Genomic DNA, 12,072 nt, shown 5'->3' with positions numbered 1-12,072 from the left:
AATGCTAAAAGTAAGTAACTATGGTGAATGTTGGACAGTTGTCCAACATTCAGACGTGGCTATTAGGGAACGAGTGAAAGGGCTTTCTCAGTGGCGGCCCCTCGGCTCTGGAACTCTCTACCTAAGGAGGCCAGATTGGAACCTACCCTATCCATTTTCCGCAAGGACTTAAAAACCTGGATGTTCCATTGTGCATTTGATTAGGAAATTCTCCAGGAAATTGGATTGATCTCACCATAGCTCTTGGCACTTTAATTGGCCCTCCCACCTGTAATCCTGTTCTGTAAATGCCAATGGACGTTACCACCACCACCACCACCACCCCAGCTCTGGCTCAGATTTTAATTGAATTTGAAGCATATCTTGCACTTTCCCTTGGCTCTATCTAGGAACGATTGTATATTCCCTGATCCCTCCGCACTTAGCATTAATCTTTCAGCCATGATACTGTTTTTAAAATGTGTTTTTAAAACATGATTGTAATGTTTTTTTCCTGATATTTGTTGTTGATTTATTTTATTGTGGGCATTTTAATCTGTATTTTTGGGCTTGTCCCTTGTAAGCCACCCCGAGCCCCTTTGGGGCGATGGTGGCAGGGTATAAAAATAAAGCTACTACTACTACTATTGTTATTATTATTATTGTCTCTTATGACCAAGCCAAGGAAAAGATAGGTGCTGCCTGCATCCTCCCGTGCTTAACTAAAGCCACTGCCAATGTACAAGTCATTATCCGAAGCCGATCTTGAGTCAAGATTCTTGGTAATAAAAATGCAAACATCAGCCATGCTACATTGTACTCAGGGCAGGAGTAGAAAACCTACACATGTATTTAAATCTAGAGTAGACCACTTAAAACAAATGTCTTCCTGTTTTGAACTGCACTGAGCAACCAGTGATACTAGTTATACCTTACAATCATTTATATACAGCTATAGATTCATGTGTTTATTAATCAACCCATTGTTGCAACTCTTTCTTCATTTATTATAAAAGTATCTTGCTTATCTTTGCCTAAAAGTAGTTTCTTTCTTTTTCTCAATTTTGGCCAGGAAATGACAGTTGAGGATTGTTTCATGGAGTCACAGAGGTGAAATAGTTCCCAAGGGCCATCTTATCCAACCCTATGCCAATGCAATAATCTATTTTCCCATAGATAATATTTAACTTATTAATTCATAAGCTTAAAGAGATGGCTGGCATCCAAGAATACCCAAAAAGACCTTTCCACATAAAACTAAAGAGTGTTGCATGTTTCTGTATCAATGAATCACACACAATGTTTTCAGAACATGGAAAATCTTCAGGTGGCTTTTCAATAGTTTGAAAAAAAAAACTGTCCACAAGCATGATTCACATGTATATGTACTACAAGGTGTTGGCATGTATAGGAGCTACGTAATCGGAAGTGAGTATATTCTCAATGAATACAAATGAAGGAGTATAAAGAAAACAGAAAGACAGTAATAACAACACAATTGGATTATTGTCATAGTATTTTTAAAAGTAATAAATTCAATACTAAATATGATTCGACAGTAATAATATTAAAAAGGTGTGACAGCAGTTCATTTTAAATAGGCTTGCTTCTATTAATGAATGTATTCCTACAGCACTTACCGTGGAGTAAATATGACCATCTCTGGTCCTTACTATTTTGAAATGTTAATTACTTGGCTATAGCTTAACCTGTGAACCACCTTCTCTCCACCCAGATAAAATAATCCAAACCATATAGACACACCCCAGTACACCAGCAAAAATGGTCTGAATTATGATGTTAACGTATTAACCAAAACCATGAGTAACAATGACTATCCACTTAAACAACCATTGTTTTTCACAACATAAAAAGCCTAGCTACTACTGCAATGGAAGGATGCCAGGGATCTTCCTAGGGCAACTCAGGATTTAGGAATGTGCCACAAGCTTCACATTTTGTTATCCTCTTCCCCTTCAGTTCTTTGCACAAGCAAGTGAGTCATCGCCACAGAGCGTATATCTGGCCCTAAAGTACAGCCAAAAGCAGGATATTCAGAGTGGCTTCAGACTCCAAAATGAAATTATTTACTGTCATAGAAATTCTTATCAATCACTTAATGAAAACAAATTTTATAGAACCTTTTGTGGAGGCTTTGTGGCAACACCTGTTGTGACATCACTTGATGCTTTTCACTTGATGTGCCTCAACTGTCAATAAGCATTATTATATCATGACCAGTTGTTCCAGTGGAGGGATATCCACACTGGTCTACACTATACTTGTCTGGAGCACACTGAAGGTTATTTGAATGACGGATAACAATTACCTCCCTGGAATACTCAATATCCTGAGAGATATTCTTTACTTTAGGATATTGCAGAATGTACTTTGGTATACTTGAGGCAAGCTGTTTATGAAAATAGGCGCTAGATCCCTCAGGTGAGCAGAAAGTGATTTCTGGATATCAGATCCGCCCAGCTGCCTCCAAAGCATATTCTCTCCTGTAGAAAATTCTGCAACGACTACTTGATCCTTTCAACAGAAGTATAACGAGCACTACATCAAATGACAAAACTACCCACTTCTTATATTCACTTCTCAAAACCCAGTCTGAGCTTTCAGACCACTGCAACAAATTACAAAATAATTTTGGTTTCTTCAGCTACAGAGTCTGAGCTAGAAAGCCAACAACAGAAAGATTTACCAGATAGGCTCATAATCTTTCAGCAGTAACTAAACCTAAAGTGTTTAAGTGGACAATTGCTCTACCATGACCACTTTGCAAACTCCAAAGTGGAAGGAAATGATACTTTTAGCAGCCAAGCAGTGAAGGAAAAATGAGCCAATGTGAAAACAGCTCAGGTTCACTCGGCAGCTGTTTCCCCATTTCAAATCCTCCTTCTACAGCAACTTTCCTAACCGACAGGGTTCGGAAGAAATGGCTAGATCTTCATTCTAACTCCCTACAAATGAAAAAGCCATTTGAGGAGCTAAAGTGGCTGTCTGCACTCTCATCTCATCTCAAACACAAATTGTTTTTCTCATCTCAACAAAACTGTGGAACATGCATTTCAAAGCCCAAAACTGATCTATGATCTATCTAATCTAGTTCTTCCGACCTGTTTCCCCAAACCTGGTTTTCTCCAATTTTCCCCTACTATTCTCCAAATCCTCATGGGAGCTATAAGCCAAAACATATAGATGTTGGTTGGGAAGGGTGGTTTACCCTAAGGTCTGAGTCATGAAACTTCCCCAGCCCATCAATCTTTTAAATTATGGGTGCCGGATCTAGGACAGAAGAAAATTTGAATTATGATATGTCCAGTACTGTTTTCCAGGAAAAGAAATATCTATTCCAAAGGTGGGGGCTTGCAGCCTCCCATATATCCTTGGGATGTAACTCTCATAATTGATTATGGATGTTAGTACTAATAAGAATTTCAAAAACTATTGGAAAGTCACAGATTTTCCATAGTCCTACATGGAGAAGTGTGTTTAGATATTATGTTATCATTTATCACTCAACAAACCATGTTTTATCACAATAGGAACTTTTCTTCTGTTCATATACTAACTTTCATCCACTAGATCAGTGGTTTTCAACCTGTAAGTCCCCAGGTGTTTTGGCCTACAACTCTCAGAAATCCCAGCCAGTTTACCAGCTGTTAGGATTTCTGGGAATTCAAGGCCAAAACAATGCCACAGTTTGAGAACCATTGGACTAGGTGTTAGCATTCCATTATTTCCTCCTCTTTACATATAAGCCAGTAATATTATATATGCCATTACATTCAAACCAATACATCAGTTTTCACTGCCCCTGCAGATGAAATAAGACAAGATTTGACTCTGCAGACTATCACTATTCCGATAGTAGTGCATGTGTGTGAACCAATTATCTCTAGTACATAAGTGAATAGAAACAACCAATTCATAAATTTAAAGAACAACCATAAGATTCATGATAAAGTCAAGGAGCTTTTAAGGATGGTATAAGAAATAGTAACATTAATAATCCTCTACATAAGCAAAATATACATCTTAAAAGAATCATTCTTCTTGCTATACTTTTTTCTTAAGGATCAAGCTATTCATTATTCAATTTGTTACAGTGCTTATTATTTATACCAGGGGTCCTGAAACCTTTTAAACAAAGGGCCAGGTGACAGTCCCTCAAACTGTTGGAGGGCCAGATTATAATTTGGAAAAAAAAAGAATGAATTCCTATGCACACTGCACAAATCTTATTTGTAGTGCAAAAACACTTAAAAACAACACAATAATTAAAATGAAGAACAATTTTAACAAATATAAACTTATTAGTATTCCAATGGGAAGTGTGGGTCTGCTTTTGGATGACAAGATTGTTGCTGTTGTTGTTCTTTTGTGCTTTCAAGTTGTTTCAGACTTAGGCTAACCCTGAGCGAGGGCCGGGTAAATGACCTTGGGGGGCCATATCCGGCCCTCGAGCCTTAGTTTGAGGACCCCTGATTTATACAATCATTTTCAGTTCCTTTGGGAAGGAATCCATATAAAACATAAGAAAGTGGCCGGATATATTTGGGGCGGGACAACTACAACCTTGAATTAACTAACCAATGTTAATAGTTATTATTAAAAGTAACAATGTCACCAATCATATTATTTTGCAAAAGTAGAATTATAATGCTCACATTACCGCAAAGGTAATCACAGAATCATAAAACCACAGAGTTTGAAGAGACCTCGTGGGTCATCCAGTCCAACCCCCTGCCAAGAAGCAGGAAAATCGCATTCTAATGTTATCAGTTACATTGTTACTTAGAGTGTTTGACTTCAAAGTACTATGAAATTTACCCTGCAGAGATCATATATTACAGTTTGCATACTTTTCGCATCTATCCTGGCAATTTCTCCTGGACCAGGTATGTTGATGTGCTTCCTAGGCAGAATCATATCCAGGCCCTGGTCTACCAATGACAACATCTGTTCAACAACAAGTACTAGTTTCTATGTCCCTAAGCCCATTACACAGCATAGCTCTTACCTGTGTGAGTAAGCATGTGCCGCTGTAAAGAGCTTGCCCAGGGAAAAACGCTTGGGCAATGAGGACACTTCATTTTTTGTACGCAGTTTGAATAAGCATTCCTCTTTCCTCTCAGAAGTTTATCTTCAGTGACTTCTCTTTCCTCTTCGCTGGTTCCATTTCTATCAGCTACTTCCTTAAAGTCCGCAGTTGACTGGAGAAATGTGCTGAACTTATTTGTGTCTGTCGTTGCCAGCATCTTCTCTATACTGGCAAACTCCCCACTTGACTCTAGGTCCACCCCACTGCTTGCCTTGGGCTTGTTTTTTGTTCCTTTCTTTCTGCCTCTTTTCTTCACAGATCCAGGAGTGGGAGACTTCTGGGATAGATTTGGACTGCATGCACACTCCGGCAAATCACTGGGAATGCCAGGATCAGGCTGGACAGCAGCCATGATTGTCATGTTTGGTTTAGAGTTCCCTGGCTTTTCGGTCCCAGTGGAGTTGCCGATGGGCGCCGTGGGAATCGAGTCTGTTTTCAATAAAGTGGGGGCAGAAGACACAGACGAAATGATCTGGGCAATGGAAGCAAGAGGTGGCAGCTCTTTAGTGATGAGGGGCTTTGGCAAGAGAGGGGGTGGCTTGGGCCTCAAGGGTCGCAACAAAGCTGAGTTCCCCAAGAGGGTCGGAGAAATGATTGGGACAGTCAAATGCAGTGGACCCTTCATTGGCTGGGACCGTCGGATAGCACGGTTTTCCAGGTTGCCATTAGCTGGAGCAGAGTGCTCAAAGTTATGAAGGTTTTCTTCATGTCCATCAAAAGGTTCCTGCTTCTTCTCCTCATTTAAGGTCTCCTCATTCTCCTTCTTTGGAGCTTTAGGGATGGACAAATCAATGGGCTCCATGGAACAATCATAGAGAGAGGAATCAAATGGATTTTCCTGTTTTACCAGCACAGAGTTCAGGTTTTTGTTCTTTTGTGAGAAATCTAAAGGCTCATCGAAATTTCTAGGGAAGCTATTTGCAGTTTCAAGTTTGATCGATGCATGAGAGGGGGTGCCCCTTAAGACACCATTCTGTGATTCCAAGAAAGGTGTGATGGGCTTGCAGTCTGTGTAAGCGCTACCTTCCAGTAACTGCAAGGGACCCGGTTGGCTCTCTGGAGCCTGGCACTCCACAGCCAGCACATAGCTCTCTACCTCCCTCTCTGGGATGTGCAAATGCTGCTTGAGGAGATGATGGATGCAATTCCGCTTGGCCGAGAAGGCAGTGCCACACTCCTTGCATTCAAATGGCTTTTTCTTCTGACAGCCGCTGTGTGCTCGCATATGAATGCGGAGGGCACGGTAATGCTTCAGGTCTTCCCCACAGAACTTGCACACTGTATCTGGGGAGCAAAAGGCATCTACCATCTCAGCTGCATTGCTGGCGACGTACTCAATGTTCTTTTCTATCTCCTTCCTAGTTGCCTTCAGGTGCTTCTTGCGCAAGTGCCTTTCACAGTTTGCTTTCACCGTGAAAGGATATTGGCAGATTTTACAGATGTATGGTCTCTCTCCACTGTGTGTTCGCAAATGCCGGATCAGCGCTGCTTTATCGGCTGCAATGTAATCACAAATGTTACACTGATAAGGGGAGATGCCCAGGTGGGAGCGTATGTGAGCCCTCAAGACCCCAGAGAAAGGAAACACCTGGTCACAAAAGCGGCAGGGATACAAGACTTTCCTCATGGCTGGGGTCTTCTTGTTTGCCGTCCCAGTGATGATGGCTTTGAAGTCTCGCTCTGTCACTTCTTGTTTGATCTTTGCCTCCATGGTCAAGGGCAGAAGAGCCTCGATGATGCTGTCTTGCTCTAGCTGTGTTTTGATTTCATGCTGGTTCACAGGCTCCATCTTCTCCTGGTCAGAAGGGCTGGGTTTGGCTCCCGATTTACTGTGTGAAAGATGGGAGTTTGAAGTTGACTCTTCTGAGGGTAAGATCAGCTTGGGTGGCACTGGAGGAAGGCTTGGACTGATGCATCCAGGTGAGGCTTGCTGAGTGTTGACCAGTGGAGGTGGCGTTGAGGTTGCCACCACAGTCCGAGGTGCTACCAATGGCTTTGGCTTCAGTTGAGGCATATGCTTGAATATAGACTGCACAGGTATGTGAGAAGTCTTTGAAAGCTGGGGGAGACTGATTTGTGGGGTTGCTGAAGAAGCCATCTTTAAGATCTGCTGGATGTCTGCTAGTTCTCCAGAAATGGGTTTGACAACAATGCTGTTGTCAGGCTGAATTATGAAGCCCTTCTGGAAAGGCTGTAGTGACAGGAGTTTGATGTTTTCCTTTGTAGGGGGAAGGACCGAGAAAGGTCCACCCACAGCAGCAGTCTCCAGAGGGGACACATTCAACTGGCTAGCATTACCAGGTTCCTGAGGTAGATTACACTTCAGTGTTCTTAGCTGCATTTCTTGGACCTCATCATCTGGAGCAAGCTCCTCCTGCTTGGCAGATTCAACATCTTTGGTATGTCGCAGTCCCAAGGACTCCATGTAGGCCTTCAGGTCTGCATCCTCTGACTGCAGTTTGTGTTCTTCTTTTCCCTGATCAGTTGCATGGGTTTCTGTGTGCAGCTTGAGTGCTGAGCGCATAGGGAATGCCTTGTTGCACATTTCACAGACATACCGATGAAATTCACTGGTGCACCTCCGCAAGTTTGTTTCACACCAGACCTAGAAACAATAGAGAGCAAATAGGTGTAAGAGAACTAATAGCATCAACCATCCTGAGAAGAAGCAGCAGACATTCAGGCTCGAACAGCAGACAGTGTGTACTGTCCCTTGTGTTCTAGTATATAAGCACAACACTTCCATTATGAGTGAGGAGAGAATGAGAGAGACGGAGAGTAAGTACAAGTGCACATGGCTTCAGTTTTTTAGATTCTCAGACAGCTGAATGACACAGTAGCTTTGATGAATTAGTGTGGGACAGCAGAACAAGACCTGCATTTGTAACTTCAAATCATTCATCCTTAGAATCTATTGCTAAGGTTGTAGTGAACAACTTTTCCAGGTCCTTCTAGCCTAAAAGGACCATCTCCCATGCCCATTAGCCAATGGTTTGGCCTAGGAGTTTACTTCTACAACCATTTAAATCAAGTCACTACCTAATTGTACTCAAATTAAATGCTAGAAGAGATGTAAGAAGTCTATAATCAACAACAACACAATCATGGGAGGGAACTGCAGTCTGCCTTGGGACCCCAGATATTGTGGATATTGCAACTGATTTCTGAGAAGGCAACAAGAACATTTGTTCATATCATATGAAGACCAAATTTAGATAGCAAGCTATCAAGTTGCTAGTCCTCGTGTTTACAGAAAGAGATGCATCTGCAAAACTGGGTCAATGGCCTATGTTCACCAGGATGACCAGCTTCTGTATGATTTTTTTCTCTCTGAAATGTACACCAATGTCACAGGCAGGGATGGTTATGACACTAGTCTGTAGGAGGGCAAAAAATACTATAAAAGGTAAAGGTTTCCCCTTGACATTAAGTTATGTCAATCTCAATTTCTAAGCCAAAGAGCCAGCGTTGTCCGTAGACATCTCCAATGTCATGTGGCCGACATGACTGCATGGAGTGCTGTTACCTTCCCACTGAAGCAATACCTATTAGTCTACTCACACTGCATGTTTTCAAACTGCTAGATTGGGAGAAGCTGTGGCGAACAGCAGGAGCTCACCCTGCTCCCCTGATTTAAACCACTGACCTTTTGGTGAGCAAGTTCAGCAGCTCAGTGGTTTAACCCACTGCGCCAGTTACTAAAAGATACTATAAACCGTTTAAACCTAGCAGAGTAATCCTGACAAGGGAACAATACGTACCAATTAGGCTCAGACATTAAATTATACTTAATGTTTTCTTTGTATACAACATAGCTAGCATCCTGGAATTCAAAGGCTGGTAGCATACTAGTATCACAGGCAAGCATAGCACATATATGCTTTTTCAGTAGTAGCAGGTGGGAGAATGTAACACTTTCACTAGCTATAGCTGTTTCCTCAAGCTATAGATCTGATTTCTGGCTAATCCTCCTCTAAATGGTCATTCAGTGGCCAGGAAAAAAAAATTTCATGTTAGAAACTGCAAGTCGTTTCTGGTGTGAGAGAATTGGTCGTCTGCAAGGATGTTGCCCAGATGTTTCACCATCCTGTGGGAGGCTTCTCTCATGTCTCGAATGAGAAGCTGGAGCTGACAGATGGGAGCTCACCCCACTCCCCAGATTCAACCAACCTTTTGGTCAGCAGTCCTGCCAATACAAGGGTTGAACCCATTGCTCCTGCCAGGAAAAGATGAAGAGAGGCCAAGGAGCAGCCAGGCTTAGTTTCTGCAGCAGTTCACAGATATTAAAAGGCAACCTTCTGGACCTCCCAGGGACCTTCTGGGGGTCCAGGAGGATGATATCATCTTCCCACAACTTCCTCTCATCTTCCCTAGGACATTAAATGGCTATTGCTGGGGGGGGGGGGGAGTACCAAAACATAGGCAGTGTGATGGACATGAGACTTAACCATGCTTGACAGAACTTTGTGATCTGTCCTGGCAAGTAGGATTTTAGCCAAAGTGTATTACAAGTTTAAAATACACAGATCCCACCTCAACTTTAAGTGCTCAAACACATGGAAATGTTGTTGCTCACCTTCTCCAACTTCTTATTTATTGGGGCTAAACTAACAAATATCCCCAAAGTTTCTCCTTATCACTGAAAGATTTTCTGCAGGATCCAAGCATAGGAAGATTACGTCTGTCCATTTAAATCAAGTCACTACCTAATTGTACTCAAATTAAATGCTACACAAATGCTACACAAGTAATTAGCCAAAATAAATAAATAAATACCTGAGAAATGCGGGGAAATTTCTTGCAGGAGAAGTCTGTGAATCCCAGATCATGGAAGCCTGCTGGAATTGAGGGATTGTTCTGAATGAAAGGCTTTCCCGTTGGGTCTTTTGGAAGTAGTTTATGAATAACTGCATTATGCCGTAACAAGCCCCGATGTGTGCGGAAGGTAATACAACAGACGTCACACCTGGACAGGCAGAGGAGAAAAAGAACATGTTAAGAAAATTGGCTATCAAATAGCTCACCCAGTTATGTGCAAATCAGACTTACAAAAACTGAACCCTATCTCCAGTTGGCCCTCCACATTCATGGGTTTAACTTTTGAGGATTTGATTATTCAGAGCCTTGATTAATGTGTTCTCTTCATAATGTCTATATCAGGCATGGGCAAACTTTCTAACTTGGGGGCCGCATGGCGGGACAGTTGGGTGGGTGGGGTGGAAGGGAGGGGGTTCTCCCCAAGTCCCTTCCCTGTCCTTGCTCTTTTCTTTCGGAGGCAGAAAGTGAAGGAAAGATGGGAAACTTTTGGATCCCAAAAGGGTTAGCCTTAGTTAGGATGAGATGGTGGACAGGAGAGAAAAAGTGTATCCATTAGACCCCGTATTGCCTACTCCTGATATAGAATCCTAGAACCCTAGAGCTGGAAGAGACCCCCAAGGGCCATCCAGTCCAACCCCCCTGTCATGCAGGAAGGTAGAATCAAAAAAACTCCCAATAGACAGCCTCTGTGGAAAAGCCTCCTGAGAAAAGACTCCACCACACTTCCAGGCAGCCTATGCTACTCTCCAGGAAATTCTTCCTAATCTTTTCAGTCGAATCTCTTTCCCTTCCATTTGAAACCATTGTTCCCCTGTGCTGTGGACTCTAGAGCAGCAGAAAGTCAGTTGTCCCTCCCTCCTCAATGGGACACCCTTTGAAATCTTGGAACATGGTTCTCATGTTCCCTCTCTACCTTCTCTTCTCCCAGCTAAATATCCCCCAGGAGGAAGGGAAAAAAACAAAAGGGAAGGAAGAAAGGGAGGGAGGGAGGAAGAGAAGGATGGAAATGGAGGGAGGGAGAGAAGGAGAGAGGGAGAAGAGAAGGAAGGAAAGACAAAAGGGAAGGAAGGGAGGGAGGGAGGGAGGGAGGGAGGGAGGGAGGGAGGGAAGGAAGGAAGGAAGGAGAAAGAGAGAGGGAAGGAGGGAGGAAAGAGGGATGGAAGGATGCAAGGGTAGAAGGGAAGGAAGGAGGGAGAGAGGGAGAAAGAGGGGGGGGTAAGGAAAGAAGGGAGGGAAGGAAAGAAAGAGAAGGAAGGAAGGATAAGATGGCGAGAAAGAAGAGGGCCTGTGAAAAGAGCCCAAGGGTCCTCTTCTGTCCCCCGGGCCTGGGTTTGCCCACACCTGGTTTAGATTCTCCAGGGTGACTCTATGATCAACTTCCAACAGATGTTAACTTTAGTGTCACACAGAAGTACCTAGAGATTTAGAGAGAGAACACCTGTCTAGCAATCTCTAAGTCCTTTCAGGGCAATTCTATGGTCTAGCAGCCAACGGAAGATACAAAACTGAAAAGACAGACAACTATGCTATTGGCTCAGAGATGTCAACATTCAACTATACTTACATGGAGTCAGATCCTGCACTTCATGCTACTCTTATTGGTGATGGACATGTGCAGGTGAGAGGGGGCACAATGCATAAACAATGAAAAAACGGGAGCTGTTTCCAGGTTGGCAAATCATATGCACTATAGACTTATTTTAAGGTCATAAGCATGTTGGTGCCCCAGGTCCCTCTCTTTTTGCATCCGCTCCATAAGTTCCATAACAATCCCATGCTTCACTGGCTCTCTATATGTTTGACAAAAGGCCTCCCTTTTTGAACAATTCTTGGATTTACTACTCAGTCTGTAAATTTATATGTTGTTGCTGTGTGCCTACAAGTAATTCTTCCCCTAATATTCCAGGGATCATTATCATATTTGTGTCTGATTGTGTTGCATTTCTTTCTTTCCAGAAAACTGGTCACAGAATGCAAGATGACGATGTCTCATGGATTGGGGTCAATTTACAAACCATTGCTTTCAATACTCCTGCTATATGCAGTCTTACATAAAATCCTACTAGTTGGGTTGTTGTGAGTTTTCAAGTCTGTATGCCCATGTTCCAGAAGCATTCTCTGGCAGGCATCCTCAGAGGTTGTGAGGTCTGTTAGAAACTAGGCAA

The 12,072-nt window shown here is 42.6% G+C and overlaps 1 protein-coding gene across 4 annotated transcripts in view; it reads right to left on the bottom strand.

Moving 5' to 3' along the window:
• RREB1 (ras responsive element binding protein 1) overlaps positions 1–12,072 on the bottom strand; it is a 176,765-nt gene that overhangs the window by 21,216 nt on the left and 143,477 nt on the right. For all 4 annotated transcript variants that reach the window (XM_060774777.2, XM_067467514.1, XM_060774779.2 and 1 more), the window contains 2 exons: positions 9,866–10,055; positions 5,009–7,694 (listed from right to left, as the gene is read on the bottom strand). In XM_060774777.2, coding sequence (XP_060630760.2) covers positions 5,009–7,694; positions 9,866–10,055 — 2,876 coding nt within the window. The remainder of the gene's footprint in view (positions 1–5,008; positions 7,695–9,865; positions 10,056–12,072) is intronic.

This window comes from Anolis sagrei, chromosome 4 (genome assembly GCF_037176765.1).
Source record: "Anolis sagrei isolate rAnoSag1 chromosome 4, rAnoSag1.mat, whole genome shotgun sequence".
Lineage (NCBI taxonomy): Eukaryota > Metazoa > Chordata > Lepidosauria > Squamata > Dactyloidae > Anolis > Anolis sagrei.
Note: the sequence above shows the minus strand (reverse complement) of the source record. Positions and strands in the feature narration are given on the sequence as shown.